General features: G+C 42.0%; 1 protein-coding gene across 4 annotated transcripts in view; it reads left to right on the top strand.

The window, feature by feature from the left end:
* LOC126356311 (cyclin-dependent kinase 14) overlaps positions 1–20,879 on the top strand; it is a 1,047,636-nt gene that overhangs the window by 846,963 nt on the left and 179,794 nt on the right. For all 4 annotated transcript variants that reach the window (XM_050007266.1, XM_050007268.1, XM_050007267.1 and 1 more), the window contains one exon: positions 17,461–17,595. In XM_050007266.1, coding sequence (XP_049863223.1) covers positions 17,461–17,595 — 135 coding nt within the window. The remainder of the gene's footprint in view (positions 1–17,460; positions 17,596–20,879) is intronic.

Genomic DNA, 20,879 nt, shown 5'->3' on the forward strand with positions numbered 1-20,879 from the left:
ATTTCCTGCCACGGCTGCACTGTCGACGTTTGCATCTTTGCGCGTATGATTATTGCTCCGCCCGCCGCCTCTGCTGACCACCTCAAGAGATCGGTCTGAAGACATCATAATCGTTGGAAACTTACAATTTTAATAAATATTTTATGCGCTCTAGACTATTATAATTTTTTAAAATACAGGGTTATTGTAAATGATGGACCCATTTTCAAAACTTCGTATTTATTTAAGTAGAAATCCAAAATGAACAAGCTTTATACCAATGAAAAGAGGAAGTTTCAAAGTTTTTACATAATGTTTGGTATCAATTTACTAAATTTGTTGTTGTTGCTGTGGTCTTCAATCCAGAGACTGGTGTGATGCAGCTCTCCATGCTACTCTATCAACAGTAAAGCTGCGTGCCCTCGGGAAAAATTACGGCTGTGTGTACCCCTTGCTTTCAACCAATCGCAGTGCCAGCACAGCAAGGACGTTTTGGTTAGTGTTGCAAGGCCAGATCAGTCAATCATCCAGACTGTTGCCCCTGCAACTACTGAAAAGGCTGCTGCCCCTCTTCAGGAACCACACGTTTGTCTGGCCTCTCAACAGATACCCCTCCATTGTGGTTGCACCTACGGTACGGCTATCTGTATCGCTGAGGCACGCAAGGTCCGTGGTTCAGTGGTGGGGGTACTAAATTTAATAATTTGAATTAATTAGTTTTTAATAATTAAAAATGTGATAAACGTTATAAATGTTCAATGTGGCCACCATTGTCTGTACGGCAAACATCGACGCGGTAGCCAAACTAGTCGCACACACACAAAAGCGTATCTGCTGTTACTGAGTCACGGCAGCAGTGATCCGGTTCCGCATATCGTTCAGGTGGTTGGTAGAGGCTTCCTTCACATAACCCCATAAGAAATAATCACTGGGTGTGAGATCAGGCGATCTCGGTGGCCAGAAGTGCAGAGCCAGGTCCTCAAGTCCCCTGCGACCGATCCAGCGCTGGGGATGGGAGTCATTCAAAAAGTCTCGTACATCACGGTGCCTATGGGACGGAGCTCCGTCCTGTTGGAAAATGAAGTCCTGGACTCTTCCACAACCTGACGGAACAGCCATTGTTCCAGCATGTCCAGATACGTGATTCCCGTTTCAGTTCCTTCCGCAAAGGAAAATGGTCCATAAACCTTTGTACGGCATACGGCCCGGAACAAGTTGATCTTCGGTGAGTCTCTTTGGTGTTGCAGTGGTGAATCTGGATTTTCCAAACCCCATATGCGAACATTGTGTCTGTTGGCTTTTCCACTAAGGTGGAACGTCGCTTCATCGCTAAAGGTTCCAGGCTGTAGAAATGCGCCATCCTCCATATTTGCTTGCACGTAAGCACTAAATGCGAGACGCTTCTCTTTGTCATTGGATTTGAGAGCCTACACAAGTTGTAATCGGTAGAGCTTGTACAGCAAACGCCATCTCCGAACCTTCCATACAGTTGGCTGGGGTACTCCAAGTTCTCGTCACGCTCTATTGGTAGACTCTCTGGGACTGCGCACAAAACTTTCTTGAATCAATCGGACATCATCCTTTGACGCACGCGTTCGACCTGTGCTTTTTCCTTTGCACACGCTTCAAGTCTGTTCAACTTGCTTAAACCAACGGCTAATGCTTTTACGAGTTGGTGGTTGAATACTGAATTTGATAGGAAATGCCCATTGCATTACAATGTGCGAATCACGTTTCGCGAACTCAAGAACGCAGAAAATCTTGTGCTCCACTGTCGTCATCTTACTCACAGCTGACAGTGAAACGGAATGACGGCCTTATTGCCGCGCGAACTCTACCGGCCGCTTCTGAAACCATCATCGCCTGACCGCTAAAGCCTTTGAAACTTCCTCTTTTCATTAATATAAAGCTTGTTCATTTTGGATTTGTACTTGAATGCAAATGATTTTTTGAAAATGCGTCCATCATTTAGAATAACCTTGTATTTCTTCTTAGAGTGAGTCCCAAAGCTCCAAAACCGATATAAATAAGCAGTGCATATTTCAGAGCGAAGTACTCGGATTAAAAAGAGTAAGACATGGATGTAGTCTTTCGCCCCCTACTGTGCAGTCGAAGAATTGTTGACGGAAATAAAAGAAAGGTTTAAGAGTGGGATTAAAATTCAGGCTGAACGGATATCACTGATGAGATTCTGTTGACATTTCAATCTTCAGAGAAAGTGAAGAAGAATTACAGGATTTGTTAAATGGATAATCAGCAGCCTAATGAGTACAGAATATGGGCTGAGAGTAATCCGAAGAAAGACGAAACTAATAAGAAGTAGTAGAAATGAGAACAGCGAGGAACTTAACACCAGAATCGGGAATCACGAAGTAGATGAAGTTGACGGATTCTGCCTCGTGGTCAACAAAATGACCAATGACGGACGGGGAAAGGAGGACATCAAAAGCAGGCTAGCTCTGGCGAAAAGAGCATTCCTGGCCAAGAGAAATCTACTAGTGTCAAACATAGGCCTTAATGTCTGGAAGGCGTTTCTTAGGATTTGCGTTTGGAGCAAAGCATTGTATGGTAATGAAACATGGACTGTGGGGAAAACCGGGACAGAAGTGAATCAACCCATCTGAGATGTGGTGCTACAGAAGAATGTTGAAATTAGGTGGACTAAATAAGGCAAGGAATGAAGATGTTCTCCGCAGAATAGGCGAGGAAAGGGATATATCGAAAACACTGACAAGAAGGAAGGCTCGGATAATAGGATATTTGTTAAGATATGACGGAGTAACGTTTGGGGTACTAGAGGGACCTGTAGAGGATTAAAACTATACGATGAGTCAGGTACTGTAATACATACAGCAATAATTGAGGATGTTGGTTGCAAGTGCTATTCTGAGATGAAAAGGTTGGCGCAGGAGAGGAACTTGTAGCGGGCCTCATCATACCAGTCAGAAGACTGACGTCTAGGGATCATAACTGACGTCATGGGGAACAACTTTTGTTAAGAGACAAAATGTTGGCTGACCCTTTCCGGTGACGGTAGGCATCGTTTTGTGTTGTTTGCGCCCCCACAGAATTGGCAGGGCGTACGTACTCTGCGTCCTGTGTACACCTTGTATGTTGCCTGCCTTTGTCATCTGCACGTTATAAATAGTGATAGGCCCAGAAAAATTAAAGTTTCGCTTCTAAAGTATCCTTTTACCCGCTTAGAGCACTGATTCTTAAGGTTTTCATTTTGAAAATTGTTGTAATCATATACTGGTATAGGTAGTGCGAACCATACATAACAAGTAGACTCTGCTAGTTCGATGCAAACTTGTCGATCCAGGGGCAGCGAACACTAAGCGACGCACCGTGATGAGATGGCGCAGTTGTTAGCACAAAGGGCACAGTTGGAACTTGTGCCCCATCTCTAATGACCTCGATGCCTACGGGTGTCCATTACCGATGACGTGCTCTATCAACCCTAGACGTTTGATGGAAAGACATTGAAACAACCTGTACTTTCGGATTATTTCTGTAGCATTGACAATGATGCTTTGTGAGCATTGGTCTTCAGTAGGCTCTTTGCCATCAAGCCAACGCACTGAGATTTGTTGTTACAGGAGTGCAGTGGCACGCTGTTAGTCTGTCGCAGAGTCCGTAAGATCTGAAAGCTAAAGAACGACAAAAAACAGCCAACGGAAGATTTGTCTAGCTCTCTAGTGAAGGCAGTGATAGGAGCAAAACAATCAAAATGAGACATTAAAGAAAAAAACAGAGGAAAAAAAAACATGAGGCAAAGGCACTTAAGCCGAACCACCCCTCATGTGGCCTTTTTTTTGTACAGAACTTCCACAACGGGACACTTCACCTTCCAGTTCTAGTGTAAGACTGTGTGCGTTAAATATTGTAAACCTTAGTCACGATCAACAATAGGTACTGTGGCATGGTTGGTCCGTTGATTCGGGGAGAGGGGGCCAAATAGCGAGGTCATCGACCCCATCGGATGAGGGAAGGATTGGGAAGGAAGTCGGCCGTGCCCTTTCACGGGAGCAACCCGGCATTTACGCGAAGCGATGAAGGGAAATCACAGGAAACCTAAATCAGGATGGCCGGAAGCGGGTTTGAATCGTCGTCCTCCCGGATACGGGTCCAGTGTGCTAAGCACTGCGCCACCTCGCTCGGTGCAGTGGCCTGAACGATTCGTATCATATGTGGAAGGTTTTTGATAAATGTAATGATGTACACTAATGTGTGGAAATAGTATGACCAACTGCTTAACAGCGATTATATGAGTACGACAAGTCCTTGGTATGCTCCCGGAAACATGGAGCATCACATATTTAAGCAGAGGTTAAACAATTCCCGTAAATAGCGGGCCGCGGAGCTGTCGCCCGATAGCGTTCCACATGCGCCCATTGTGTTTAGATCAAGTGGGGCTGGCGGCCAAAACATTAACGCGAGTTCATTGTCTTGCCCCTTTAACCACTTTAACGCGGTTCTAAACTCGTGACACAGACATTTACGGTGCTGAAAGACACCATTGCCGTCGACAAGATACCATTGAAGTTGACAAGATATCAGACATGCAGAGATGCTGGTTGTCCCCTGTAATCTTCGCATAGTCTACAACTATCATGGTGTATTCGTTAATATCACCCGTGTTATGGAAGCCCAGGTAAGAGACTGCCCAATTCATGCTCTCAAAAACTTTATCTAATTCTATGAGAAACACACACAAAATCAATGAAGTTGGTTCTGTCAGAAGTTCGGGACTGATAAGCCATGGTCGACTTAAAAAATTACTACTCGCCTATGGAAACATCAATAGAGATGAACGACTGGCAAACAAAGGATTTCACTAGCGACACTAGATGCTTGGCTGGAAGATTCTGTAGCACTAACAGTAAATCTCAAAGGCACCTCCGTTTTATGAACTTAACACGACTTTAGAATCAGAGACTAATAGATTTGTAACAGGCTTTACATGGGGGACTGATGACCTTCGCTGTTTAGTCCCCCTTAAACATCCCAACAACCACCACCACCAGGCGTTACAATGAAGGAATTCAACAACGATCTCAGCAATAAGAAAAGCGGCAAAGCAGCTGGTCTGGATGACATGTGCACTGAGCAGATCAAACGCTTTGGACCGGGCACAAAGAACTGGATCCTGCGACTTTTTAATGTCGTGAAACATGTAAGATCCAGAAGATTTGGAGGAAGACAAGGATGGATAGTGGCACTCTTAAAACCCGGAAAGGCACCTGGTTCACCGAAGAACTACCAGCCCAATTTCTCTCCTGTGTCGTCTTTACAAACTGTATGAGAGACTTACTTTAAATCGTATGACTGACTATTGAGATAAAACTTATTCCTCAACAAGGTGGTTTTAGACCTGGAAAATCTTGTACTAGCCAAATTATGTGCTTAACAGAACACTTAGAGGAAGGCTACGAAAATAAAAAGATAACAGGGCTAGCCCTGCTCTACCTTAGCTCTGCATATGACCCACAGGCTGCTGCTCCAGAAGTTCTATAATGAGCTAAGAGACTATCAGTTTGTTAAGATTATCGATTCCCTATTACAAAATAGACAATTTTTAAGTTGTTCTCAATGGGAAAAAGAGCAGATGGAGAAACCAGAAAAATGGTCTGATCCAAGGAAGCATTTTGACGCCCTTCGTATTTAATCTGTACACCAACGACCAACTGCTGCCTAAGCATACAAAACAGTTTCTGTATGCGGATGACCTGGCAGTTAAAGCACAGGGGAGGACCTTTGAGGATGTAGAACAGAAGCTGGAGAAAGCTCTTAGACAATTGTCAGAGTATTATAAAAACAACTGTCTTAAGCCAAACCCATCCAAAACACAAGTCAGCGCCTTCCGCCTTCGATCATGGCAAGCTAACCGTAAACTTAGCGTCTATTGGAATAATACCACACTGGAGCATATCGACAAATCAACTTGCGTGGCCGTGGTGCTTGATAGATCTCTGACATACAGGTGGTTGTTGTTGTTGTTGTTGTTGTTGTTGTGGTGGTTGTGGTCTTCAGCCCTGAGACTGGTATGATGCAGCTCTCCATGCTACTCTATCCTGTGCAAGCTTCTTCATCTCCCAGTACCTACTGCAACCTACATCCTTCTGAATCTGCTTAGTGTATTCATCTCTTGGTCTCCCTCTACGATTTTTACCCTCCACACTGCCCTCCAATGCTAAATTGGTGATCCCTTGATGCCTCAGAACATCTCCTACCAACCGATCCCTTCTTCTAGTCAAGTTGTGCCACAAGCTCCTCTTCTCCCCAATCCTATTCAATACCTCCTCATTAGTTATGTGATCTACCCATCTAATTTTCAGCATTCTTCTGTAGCACCACATTTTGAAAGCTTCAATTCTCTTCTTGTCCAAACCATTTATCGTCCATGTTTCACTTGCATACATGGCTACACTCCATACAAATACTTTCAGAAACGACTTCCTGACACTTAAATCTATACTCGATGTTAACAAATTTCTCTTCTTCAGAAACGTTTTCCTTGCCATTGCCAGTCTGCATTTTATATCCTCTCTACTTCGACCATCATCAGTTATTTTGCTCCCCAAATAGCAAAACCCCTTTACTACTTTAAGTGTCTCATTTCCTAATCTAATTCCCTCAGCATCACCCGATTTCATTCGACTACATTCCATTATCCTCGTTTTACTTTTGTTGATGTTCATCTTATATCCTTCTTTAAAGACACTGTCCATTCCGTGCAACTGCTCTTCCAAGTCCTTTGCTGTCTCTGACAGAATTACAATGTCATAGGCGAACCTCGAAGTTTTTATTTCTCCTCCATGGGTTTTAATACCTACTCCAAATTTTTCTTTTGTTTCCTTTACTGCTTGCTCAATATACAGATTGAATAACATCGGGGAGAGGTTACAACCCTGTCTTACTCCCTTCCCAACCACTGCTTCCCTTTCATGTCCCTCTACTCTTATAACTGCCATCTGATTTCTTTACAAATTGTAAATAGCCTTTCGCTCCCTGTATTTTAACCCTGCCACCTTTAGAATTTGAAAGAGAGTATTCCAGTCAACATTGTAAAAGCTTTCTCTAAGTCTACAAATGCTAGAAACGTAGGTTTGCCTTTCCTTAATCTTTCTTCTAAGATAAGTCGTAAGGTCAGTATTGCCTCACGTGTTCCAGTGTTTCTACGGAATCCAAACTGATCTTTCCCGAGGTCGGCTTCTACTAGTTTTTCCATTCGTCTGTAAAGAATTCGTGTTAGTATTTTGCATCTGTGGCTTATTAAACTGATTGTTCGGTAATTTTCACATCTGTCAGCACCTGCTTTCTTTGGGATTGGAATTATTATATTCTTCTTGAAGTCTGAGGGTATTTCGCCTGTCTCATACATCTTGCTCACCAGATGGTAGAGTTTTGTCAGGACTGGCTTTCCCAAGGCCGTCAGTTGTTCCAATGGAATGTTGTCTACTCCCGGGGCCTTGTTTTGACTCAGGTTTTTCAGTGCTCTGTCAAACTCTTCACGCAGTATCGTATCTCTCATTTCGTCTTCATCTACATCCTCTTCCATTTCCATAAAACTGTCCTCAATTACATCGCCCTTGTATAGACCCTCTATATACTCCTCCCACCTTTCTGCTTTTCCTTCTTTGCTTAGAACTGGGTTTCCATCTGAGCTCTTGATGTTCATACAAGTGGTTCTCTTATTTCCAAAGGTCTCTTTAATTTTCCTGTAGACAGTATCTATCTTACCCCTAGTGAGATAAGCCTCTATATCCCTACATTTGTCCTCTAGCTATCCCTTCTTAGCCATTTTGCACTTCCTGTCGATCTCATTTTTGAGACGTTTGTATTCCTTTTTGCGTGCTTCATTTACTGCATTTTTATGTTTTCTCCTTTCATCAATTAAATTCAATATTTCTTCTGTTACCCAAGGATTTCTACTAGCCCTCGTCTTTTTACCTACTTGATCCCCTGCTGCCTTCACTACTTCCTCCCTCAAAGCTACCCATTCTTCTTCTACTGTATTTCTTTCCCCCATTCCTGTCAATTGTTCCCTTATGCTGTCCCTGAAACTCTGTACAACCTCTGGTTCTTTCAGTTTATCCAGGTCCCATCTCCTTAATTTCGCACCTTTTTGCAGTTTCTTCAGTTTTAATCTACAGGTCATAACCAATAGATTGTGGTCAGAGTCCACATCTGCCCCTGGAAATGTCTTACAATTTAAAACCTGGTTCCTAAATCTGCCTTACCATTATATAATCTGATATCTTAGTATCTCCAGGGTTCTTCCATGTATACAACCTTCTTTCATGATTCTTAAGCCAAGTCTTAGCTATGATTAAGTTGTGCTCTCTGCAAAATCCTACCAGGCGGCATCCTCTTTCATTTCTTAGCCCCAGTCCATATTCACCTACTATGTTTCCTTCTCTCCATTTTCCTACACTCGAATTCCAGTCACCCATGACTATTAAATTTTCATCTCCCTTCACTATCTGAATAATTTCTTTTATTTCGTCATACATTTCTTCAATTTCTTCGTCATCTGCAGAGCCAGTTGGCATATAAACTTGTACTACTGTAGTAGGTGTGGGCTTCGTATCTATCTTGGCCACAATAATGCGTTCACTATGCTGTTTGTAGTAGCTTACCCGCATTCCTATTTTTCTATTCATTTTTAAACCTACTCCTGCATTACCCCTATTTGATTTTGTATTTATAACCCTTTTTAAATTTTCTAACCTACCTGCCCGATTAAGGGATCTGACATTCCACGCTCCGATCCGTAGAACGCCAGTTTTCTTTCTGCTGATAACGACATCCTCTTGAGTAGTCCCTGCCCGGAGATCCGAATGGGGGACTATTTTACCCAAGAGGACGCCATGATCATTTAATCATACAGTAAAGCTGCATGCCCTCGGGAAAAATTACGGCCGTAGTTTCCCCTTGCTTTCAGCTGTTCGCGGTACCAGCACAGCAAGGCCGTTTTGGTTGTTGCTACAAGGTCAGATCAGTCAATCATCCAGACTGTTGCCCTTGCAACTACTGAAGAGGCTGCTGCCCCTCTTCAGGAACCACACGTTTGTCTGGCCTCTCAACAGATACCCCTCCGTTGTGGTTGTACCTACGGTACGGCTATCTGTATCGCTGAGGCACGCAAGCCTCCCCACCAACGGCAAGGTCCATGGTTCATGAGGGGTGGAGGGACACGACATACAGATACCATTGCGAAAAGACGCGACAGAAGGTAACTGCTAGAAACAATATTCTGCGGAAACTAGCTAACAGTAAATGGGGTGCTTACACATTAAGAATCCTTATGCTTCTCTACGGCCGAATTGCCTGCCCAGTATGGTTCAGATCAGCCCATCCAAAGAAGGTCCACAGAAGTCTTAATGAAACATGTTGATTAACAACGGGACGCATGAAACCTACTTCCCTACCAAAACTATATAGAGCTGCCGGGTTTGCGAATCCCAACTCTCTGAGAACATAACATGAATTCACAGAGAGACTCAGACAAACTATTGACGATCGGCATCCCCTTTTTGTTAGTGAGTGTAAACCCGAGCTATTGAAATCGTGTAAATGGTTCTTAGCCACAATAATAGAAGAACCACCAGCTGGTTACCCACCTGCACAGGAAGTGCCCAGCGGATTCAACACAGGCTGGAAGGCATGGAGGGCACTGAACCGAATGATAGGGGTGGCCCCAGTGAAGACAAATATGATTAGGTGGGGTCTTGGGACCACGGATGATAAGTGAGACTGTGGCGCTGTGCAGGATATGGAGCATCTGCTCGCCTGCCCAGACTGCCCTTATAGGTGCAACCCCGACGATTTATGGCTGAACAAGAAAGAAGCCCTATACTGGTCTTAAAGATAATGACCTGGTTTCCAGACACGAAAAAGGAAAGTGAGTAAGTGAGTTTAAACTTGATGGATGCCAACTTTGCACAAAGAAAATAATACTAACGGCAGCTTACGTGGGGTCGAATATGATGTCACCTGTCAGAGATAATCATATGCACTTGGCCTCACGTGACGAATTGTTGTGTCCCCTATACATCTCATAATGCCCCTATAAATTAGGACATCCTTGAGATTTCTATGCTGACTCTATTATTTTCATCTCTGAAGATGTTTGTCATAGTCGTGGACGAAACTTTTGGTGAATAGTCTTCTACGGCTACCACGGCCTCTCAGCCCAGAAGTCTTGTAAGAAGACTTACGTAAGCTCTAACGCTTCTCAATAAGTCTCGCCTAGAATGCATAAGGATGCTATTCTGTACCTTCACCAAGTATATCTTCTAAATCCAAATTGCTTCTCAGCTAGTTTTTCTTCAATTTTTAGTTCCAGTTTTTTGTGTACTATCCATTACACTATCTAGGCAGCATAAGGAATGAGATTAATGATTCTGTTCTTGCTACATTCCGTGACACACTGTTTCTTTCCTATATCTATTCTTGGTTAAAAATTTTGGATTTTTTCATGAGGTATGAATTTACACAAATTCACTACGATTTCCCGTACTTATAGTTTGCATTTAGCGTGTTGATCAACGTCTAATCTTATCTTGCAACTTTCATTTACAAAATAAGAACAGATAAACTACTATTTCTCTTTGCGGTGTAAATGCACACTGCGGTCCGTGTGTTCATGAACTATGCCAATAAAAAAAAATCCACACTCAGAGTCGTATAAGTTCTGTTATTTTATTTACTCACGTGCAACGCGTACGAATTGATGATGTCTCATAGAAATATTATTTCGGAATTGTCTCGAGTTTCTCTCTCTCGGCCCTCTTCAGATCCTCAGTCGATAACCTTCTGATGCATTTTCAGTTTTGGGAACGAAAAGTACTGCGAAGGTGATAACTCTGATGAAAAAGATGGATTGAGAAATCTATGAGACTTGCCTTTTAACGAGAAAATGGTGCTGTCGAATGAGTCGAATGCAGCAACAAGAAAAAAAATCAATAAAGAAATCACTAGATGTGAATCGCTCAGCAGTAGGTGCAGCAAGCATTTTATCATTTTGTGATTGAATGCCACATTTGGGGGAGACTGAGGCTGGCTGTTACACGGGGCAGTTCGTTACATGCGAATTTGGAATGACAGCGGCGCAGTTTCCTTACGATAGACAGTAGCAACTGATGGTAGCATTCTGCTGTCGCTTAGTGAAGGGCGGGCCGTCAGTATTGGCGAGAGACCGCGAGAGGAAATGTTTCTCCGTCTGTTCGTAGTTTTTTTTAAATACATGGCTTTAAATTATCTCGACACTTGTTAAAAAGTATTGAAAAAAGTGTAGTAACTAGCCCCGGTCTTCCCTATTGTTCCACTTAGAAGCACAGATTCTTTGTGAACTGCTATCGAAAAAGCACGATCCATATCGTCGTCATTTTTGGGAGCTTATTTTTTTACTTTTTTGGGGATATTACACCAACACACAGAACTCTTGAAATTTCGTTGTAGGATTGTAGACGAAGTACAAAGTCGCTTCATGAGTAACAGTTGTCTGAAAAGCTCTACTCGAAATCAGTCACGCAGTCTTGACAAGACTCATTCCTCAGTTTGCCGTGACGAATGTAAGCTATTATTCTCCCAAGAATTAGTTGGGTTGTTTTGGGGGAAGAGACCAAACCGCGAGGTCATCGGTCTCATAGGATTAGAGGAGGGTGGGGAAGGGTGCCGGCCGTGCCCTTTCAAAGGAACCATCCCGGCATGTGCCTGGAGCAATTTACGGAAATCACAGAAAACCTAACTCAGGATGGCCGGACGCGGGATTGAACCGTCGTCCTCCCGAATGCGAGTCCACTGTGCTACAAGAATTAGCAAACCACTTTGTATCTTCAAATGTCAGGCAAAGTTACTTTAATGTGATGGTGATCGCTAGATGGAAAGAAATACTATTTTGCTTTTATGATATTCTTAACATTTTTCTAATGATCTCAAGATTTCTTCTTTGATATAGTTACTTATCTAACTCCGCGATAATTTTAATTGGTTACAGCGGATTTAATAAGAATTTGCTAATCTATGCTTTCTGCGTTTCTTCAGTTATTTTTAGCCCTCAATAATTCACAGATTAAATTGGTAATTGAACTTACAGTGTTCCTTCACTCGTACTGAAATGAGTAAGTGTGATACTTTCTGGTTGTTTAGTATCACACTCCTCTTCATCTGCGAATTCCTCTTTTCAGTATATTAATTGACTGTGAAAAGTGTCGCCGTCGACAGTTAATGAGCAATGTTTTTAGGTGTTTTACTTTCTTCTTTCCAGTAGCGAACCAGAGTTTGATGCCGCTGTTCAGAACTTTTGGTGTAGCATTTGAGTTCCAACTTCGTCAGTCATTTTCTCCCCGTTTGTTAAAGTTAGGAAATGTAGTACGGTTGTCAACGTGATAACAGACTGTAGTGAATTTTCACTCTATTTATTCGCCGATGCTTACTGTCAACGAGTCGCCGCTTTGCAAAAGATGGTAGGTAACTATCACCAAACATTTGGGTCGTACGCAAATTTCACTTGACACCCTGCATTAAACTGTCTATAGAAGACTATTTAATTTTATTAGAGTTTACTCATAATAATAACTTTTACTACCAAATTAAGAGATACGTGTATCTGGCCTGTTGACATCGCAGTGCCTTCGATAACAACCGATGCCCTGAATGAAGCTGTGCTTTGAGATTTACTTTCACCTAGTGAAAACGCTATTGAAAGGCAGTAGATTGACTTTAATAGTAAAGTTTTCTCTTCATTTCACTGTCTCGCCTTACACAAAAATAGCCATGAAGAAAGAAAACAGTTGTACTGTTCACTTATCCAGTGGTGTTTGTTACTCTACTCCCATGATTAGGAAAAGAACTAGATTCATAGACAGTCAGTAAGACAGATATTAATTTCCTCGCAAATTAATTCATTCTACCATATCTGTGATCGCTCCCAGGTTTTAGTAGAAAAAGCGCACTTAAATTACCGCTCTGACCAAGAAGGCATACGATACTGTGGACTTGGCTTTTTATCGCGCAAATTCGCATATAAATTCCTGGCTGGCGTATGTCGTGCAACTTTCTCGAATGCAGCCAGGGATTCATACCCTCCAACGCTGCCGCCACCCGTCCCTCCCTCTCCCTCCCCCTCCCCCTCCCTCCCCCTCCCGTTCCTTCGCTCCCTCCGCCTCCCGTTTCCTCTTGCTTCCTTCCCTGCCCCCCCCCCCCCCCCCCCCAATTTACCTCCTTATTCGGCTGTGAGGTAGTGCTACCTCTCAAACGGCTACCGTAGTGCGGGCGAGGCAACTGCTTGAATGCGAGAGGAAGACTGTGCCGAACCGCGACACGGTGTTCCCATTGTTGCTACCAGGAATAATGCGCTGTTAAAGTCCAGGAAACGGCTCGGAGAACATTCGTCACAGCAGAAGCCGTTGCCGAGACCATAGTCACGGCGAGGTGTGCCGTACGGGCAGATCGTTCTGAAGAACAGGGTCCTCCCTGTAAAAGTTTCTTTCACGCTGCCCCTCATTTCGAAACTCTAGGTTGACGGGTCATTCGAACCTCGGGGAAAGTATCGCCAGGAATCCTCTTACAAGGAAACGCTTTTTGTGCCTCTGCTCCCTTTGTCGACAGAGTTCACGAGGTACGAAGGGGATCGCAGCTGGCGTTTCCAAGCCTGCGCCCTCCACTCACTCACTCGTCGTGTCTTCTTCCTCTGAGAGCGGCGAACAAAACTCTGTATCTGCTGTTTCGTCCTGTCATAGCAGAAGCATCACACTTGTAACATTTATTTATTTTGGTGAAATTTCGTTGTTTGCACTATGCTGCTATTGCTTGCTGTCTATTAACGTAGTGTGTGTGAGATTTCCATGAAAAATGGAAGTTTTGCAGCCAAAAGATACGACAGTTTATGCCACATACCTTGATACTCGCAAACTCACTCATCAAAACCAATAGGGTATTTCCCGTTGACCTAGAAACATGAAATTTGGAAGAAGCAAGATTTCATAGTGCAAGTAAAGGAAAAAGTTAGAAAATTGTTAATTTGTAATTCTTTTATCATTTGTTATTCGACTTCATACTTACGATTAAGACATTTTCGACAGCCTTGGAATTCCTGGGACCATAACCTTGAGAGTATCAGTGTCGAACCATAACCTTGGGAGTATCAATGTTGATAACAGCGCGAGTCCTACTCGCATCTGCCCATGTTTTTATTGTTGTTATTATTTTCATATTAATTTTTCAATATATATTGTACGAATGTTACGTCCTTAACCTGAGAACGACCCTGTGATGGTTTTGGTATAAGCAGTACCAGGCGTTTATTGAAACTTTTTCAAACCGCAGCAGGAAGTGAAACAGTTACCAATGGCCCTAATCACCTCCTCCGTTACTAATGTTGTGAAAGAGGAAACGTAAGTTTAGAGTAACGGTTACCAACTCCAGACAGAGGAAAGACAATAATTTAAAGAGAAGTACTGTCGTACTGACGCATGATTGTAGGGCCATAAGCAATGGCGCAGTGGTAGAGCGTTACCTGCGAAGACTAATATTCCTGTTTCGAATTAATGTATAGCACACCGTTGTAACGGGTTAGAGTGTTTCAACTTTTACCATTGCTTTGCAGTGGCCAATGTATCATTTATTAGGAAATATACTTGTTGCGTTCCAATTTTTTTTCTAATTATTACAGTGAGTTTTAATTTCCATTTCCGTAGATACCACAATGTCCAACTTTTATCTAATCTAATATTTGATATGAGTCAGTCAATGTAGAAGTTTAAGAAACGCTTAACATATATAGCAGTGCCTAATGCTGACATCGCAGTTTCTTCGAAATAGTTTGCACCTAAATTAAAAGATTAACTACAGGTGAATGGAAGGAAAGAAATAAGGTAGTAGTCTTTATTCGCAAAAATGCTCAAGTGTGTGTGAATTCTTAAGGGACCAAACTGCTGAGGTCATCGGTCCCTAAGACTACACACTGCTTAACCTAACCTAACCTTAACTTACGCTAAGGATAACACACACACACACACACACACACACACACACACACACACACACACATGCCCGAGGGAGGACCTCCGACGGGCGCAGCCGCCCGGACTATGGCAAGACGCCTCAGACCGCGCGACTACCCCCCGCGGCTCTTTATTCTCCATAGCAAAACAAAGTAATTGTAAAGTACCATCGTTATGTAGCCGTAAATGCGAGAATAACAGTGTTGTTAGCGGAAGTTTCTGTGAAGAAACTAATAATTTAAAAACGGTAAAATTACTAATGTTCAGTAGAGAATAATATTGTATGAGTAAAAAGGCACACCAATTGGTAATGCCCACTATTTGCGAAAAATATCTTTGTGGCAGTGAATAACTAAACAAGTGTTTTCATTCTGGCAGTTCTAAAATCTGACATAACAGAGACGTTTTGTTTTAGAATATTTTGTGATGAAATGTGGTATTATTTTTGGATTATTTCGTGTCACGTAGGAAGCCTGTACCATCTAGTATTAATTTATATGTTTTGTTTTGATAAAAACATTACAAACACAATAACTGACAACAAAGTGATGTGATACGCCCACTCTGCCCCCCTTCATCGTGGGGCGCCATGAGCGAGCATTGGTGTGTGGCACAAAAATGGTTCAAATGGCTCTGAGCACTATGGGACTTAACATCTGAGGTCATCAGTTCCCTGTAACTTAGAACTACTTAAACCTAACTCACCTAAGGACATCACACGCATCCATGCCCGAGGCAGGATTCGAGCCTGCGACCGTAGCGGTCGCGCGGTTCCAGATTGTGTGGCACACTGAGCGACAGTAAACAAATACACAGACAGACTGGAAACATCTATTTTTCTTAGTAAACGTTATTTGATAACCACATTGTTCATAATAAACTCACTGTACAATGTAATTATCCGTGTCAGGGAGAAATACATATTGATACAGATCGTTTTTTGCCGCCGACAGTGGAAGGGTTTGGTAGTCTTCAGATGACATCTGTGAAGCTAATTTGACGTGCTTCTGCTTGTGCAACAAGCAGAAAATGTCTGTCAAAGTTCCGTGACTTTTGCGGTTAAGTTACAGTTGCAGTGCTTTCAATTTCATCAACAGAATTGGTATGCACTACGCAATGACGAGACGGTATTTCTTTTCCTTTTGTTGCCACTCTCACAGTAACGTAGTCATTCGCTTCGAGCTCACCTTCCGAGTTAAATTCTTCTTCATCGTGAATACTCGATTTATCGTCAGTGTCACTCATCTGAAGTACACCAGAGCTTTCATGAACTGCTCTATGGCTGAAGTTGTCCTCTGCCATTTTTAGGAACGTGCTTATTGGTTGTTAGATTTTGAGAGTTTAGCTAATTTTTTTTCTTCCTATTTTCACGTTCTGCTTGTCTGGGGTGTTAGTAAGAATTTTTGTCGTTCCTTTTTTTCTTCCATGCTAAGCTGTTGTCTTACTGGTGGTTGCTTTTGGAAAGAGGTCGAATTTATTCGGTATACCAAGCGTCTTGACCTGCTTAAACAGCTACTGGTTGCAGCTTGTGTTGTTGTTGTCGTCTTGTTATATCTGATCTGCCCTGTTGGCATTATATCGGTATTTACCAGTACATTTCCAACTACTGCACCTTTAAGATAACTAACCTTCCAGAGTCTGTCTAGGGATGTTGTGTTGTTTTTCTGCTGCCAGAACTTTCATCCAATCTTGAATTACACTTCTCACAGCTGTCTTCACCTCTTCAGCACATGTTACACCAAAAGTAGTTTTTTCTCTCTATTCTGAACTATTTTTGTTTTCTGCATATACCGTACCCCAGAAAAACATTGCTTACACTGTCCCATACTCCATCAACACAACTGAACACATTTAAGCAGTCACAAACAGACGTATTAGTTTTGTGTTTCATATGGTATGAAGAAACAATACCCGTGATAATTGCTATTTGGTTTTTATAAAATGAAGACGTTCAGGTCCTTACTACAGACGTGGCAAAATGTGCAGAGAAAGATAGTAAAACACAAGAGGCACAATTTCAGTACTCCAGAATCATACAGCCATCTAGTTTTCACAGTTAGTTTTCACAGTCTTCAAAATGGTCAGAGAGTGTATGTGTACAACTATGATGTCATCCCAAGAGTCACATTTTATATCAGTCACTTGCTCGCGAAATTTCGTGTGCGTATAAATCGTACGTCACACCTTGTGTTCAAAGTTAACAATCCGCCGTGACTGGCAGGTTAAGCGTGTTCGTGCGTCGTAGAATGTCAAGTCGCTCTGGAATGATTCCGCCTAATAAAGCTCACACGTCGTGAAATTAATAACAATTTTACATTACTGGTGGTCCTCTAACAAGGGAGAGAAGTTGTTACGGTACGATGTTTTCTATCACTTACAGAAGATGTCTTATCAGCAATGTTTTTGACATATGACCTCCGTAATAGAGAAGCGCGTTAACTTACACGTGTGCACCTGCTTCTTGTTGCAGCCATCTCGAAGGAGGAATCTGAGGAGGCCAACTCCCGCGGCGGCAAGCTGCCGTACAATGGCTACTCGGACGAGTTCCTTGACCGTCTCGAGCCCAACGGCAATATCCCCGCCGACAAGGACCTGCGTGGATATGGTGAGTAATTACGCTGCTACTTAGCACATTTCTGCATCTTGCAACACAAGTTATCTGCATGGTATAGTACGAGGATAATATCGGTCAGTTCCGTCGGATGCATTTCTGGCTAAACTTCACAAAGGGCCGCCAATTCGCTGCTGCGCTTGTTAGTGATATAGAGCAGATACTGGCAATGGATGACTGTGTCAAGATGGAGACAGCAATTCAACAGTTGTTAACTAGATATGTCCTCATGCTGGTAACACACTATTTAATCTTAGTTTGTGGACCGTCTTTCCGTCACATTCTGCTTTTGTCTAATACTGACATTCTTGTTATTGCTGCACATACCCCCTTCTCAAGGTTCTCTTAGACCCTGTTGGACCTCACAAAGTTATTATGTTTTAATCTTCTTTGGCGTACGCCTCTCTCTCTCTCTCTCTCTCTCTCTCTCTCTCTCTCTCATATATATATATATATATATATATATATATATATATATATATATATATATATATTTATTTATTTATTTATGCATTTATTTTACCTGGCAAGATTAGGGCCTTCAGGCCCTCTCTTACACCTAACCAGGCATACTCAGGTTGAACGAGTTACAGTTTCTACTTAACATTAAGGACATATAGCCTATTATGCAGTATTGATGTTAAAGAAAAAAATAGATATTATAACAGTAGTATAATGATAATTATAACAATAAAAAATAATTATAACAATCAATAATAATAATAATAATAATAATAATAATAGTAATAATAATAATAATAATAATAATAATAGTAATAATAATAATAATAATAATGACTATGTATATGAAAGTAAACATACTTTTCTTTTCTGAATGTCAGTCCCATTGTTAGTTGGGAATTTTCTCGTTATGTTCTTGCAGCTTGTGAGTTATTCTCATCGAGCAGAGACATAAGACGATAGAATGGGGTGAAAGAGATATATAAGAGGTAGATAGGTTAGAGGAAGAGAAATAGAACGGTAAAATTCGAAGCTGTGATGGAGAGGAGAAAGAAAGAGATGGGAGGGGCACAAGAATGGTGGTTATACCGTCCCTAATATGTAAGCTTTGAGTTCCCTCTTGAATGTTGAGTAGTTCTGGATAAGACGCAGATCACAGGGGAGCGCGTTCCATAGTCGTATGGCTGAGATGGAGAACGACACGGAGAAAGATTTTGTGTTATGTAAAGGTACAGCCAAGATGATAGACGTATCCGATCTAGTGTTGCGATTGTGGAATGACGATAGGTGTTTAATGTGAGAAGATAAGTATTGGGGGCACCAGTGGCTAAGAAATCGATGAAGTAAGCACATCGTGTGGAGATCGCGTGCCGTATGTGGGCGTATCCAACCTAGCTGAGAGTATGAAGGACTGATATGATCATACAACCGAATATTGCACACGTATCTAACGCAAGCATTCATCACTAGCTCGAGGCATCTAGAATTTTCACTATTTGTGCCGTGTTGAACTACATCGCAGTAGTAAAGATTAGGCAAGACTAGTGTTTGGACTAATTTTTGTTTAACATGGGTTGGAAATATTTTTCTAAACTTTTGAATTGCATGTAGGGAGGAGAGCGATTTCCGGCAAGCTGTGACTGTTTGTTCTTCCCAGTTTAGGTGTTCATCCAAGATTATTCCAAGGTCTTTTACTGTTTTTTGGTATGGTAGTTGGGTACCATTGAGGAGTATTTTAGGGACTGTTTCGCGAAAGTACCGGCTAATTAACTTTGGATGAGATATAAGTATGACCTGGGATTTCTTGGGGTTTAGTTTCAGACCTAGGTTCTGTGCCCATCGAGAAACAGAACAAAGATCTGCGTTCATACTCGCTGCTGCGCCAGCAATGTTTTTGGGGCTTGCACTTATGTACAGTTGGATGTCGTCGGCATAAAGATGGTAGTTGCAGGAGTGAATCACTGAAGAAATATCATTAATGTACAGTGAGAAGAGTAGTGGACCAAGAACGGAGCCTTGGGGAACTCCAGAGCGCACGCTTTTCCATGAAGACTTTTCCGACCCACAAATGACTTGTTGACTTCTGTTTTTGAGGTAGCTGTCGAACCATTGTATTGCGCTGTTTGAGAAATTCAGCTGTTTCATTTTAATTAGTAATATATCGAAGTCAACTGTGTCAAAAGCCTTGCTAAAGTCAAGCAGTGTTAGGATAGTAGCTTCACGTCTGTCCATAGCATGTTTAATGTCATCAGTTACTTTGATTAATGCGGTTGCTGTACTATGGTGCTTTCGAAAGCCTGACTGATATTCGTCATGGACGTTATGAGTTTTGAGGTAATCCGTCAGTTGTTCATGGACGATGTGCTCTAGGGCTTTAGAAATTGCAGGTAGTATGCTGATCGGCCTGTAGTCACCTGGCGACTTAGGGTTGTCAGTCTTGGGTATAGGCTTAATTAAACTTTGCTTCCACTCAGTAGGATATGTACTACTGAATATAATCATTTCACTGAGTTGCAATTTTTCGTCACTAGTGTAATTTGCGCGACACCAAAACAATAAAACAAAGTTCAAAGAACAGTGTATGGTCTCCAAGACCTTAGAATCAAATCTAACGTAAAACAATGCAATGTGTAATGCTATTAGTAGCGAAATGTTTTCCATTAGTCCGTCTAGCAAGTGACAATGAAATGGTATTGCATTACTTGTGGTAATTCACGAATTCAACCAAAACACAAATCGGAATATTTTGAAGTGATGCTTTCTCTACAGAAGACTTTTTTTTCTGAATTAATTCTCTCTGTTAGTTGCTCTTTGAGCGACACCGACTCGGAAGCAACTGTACAGAAAACATAGCATTCAGAAAGGCATTGGAAAAGCATCGTAGCGCTGAACAAATTGCCAAATGTAATCAGTAGTCTACTCTTTTCACCAAACCAACAAAAATCCAACAAAAATTTAGAGATCACTTACAGTTGCTTTAAGGCACTTTCGGCATTAAATAAACATACCAAATGCTGCCGTGACATATGATGAAACCCTTAACTCTACGGCTGCCGGGCACGTACACAACCGCAGCCAGTCCCAAAGCGGACAATTCGTCGTAAAACAAGTTAAAATTTGCATGAAAACGACTTAAAACACACATTCCGCGGATGATCAAAAACGGAATGAGGAACGTCAGCCTCCTTTAAATAGCTACTGTGGAACAAAGTTCAGAATCATCTCCGGCAGGTACCCATGCCACAATAAGTTTCAACAATCTTCTTAGTTAAACACAAAATAAAAGTCATACGTTACTTGGAGCTTGCAAATTACGA

Source organism: Schistocerca gregaria, chromosome 3, assembly GCF_023897955.1.
Source record: "Schistocerca gregaria isolate iqSchGreg1 chromosome 3, iqSchGreg1.2, whole genome shotgun sequence".
Lineage (NCBI taxonomy): Eukaryota > Metazoa > Arthropoda > Insecta > Orthoptera > Acrididae > Schistocerca > Schistocerca gregaria.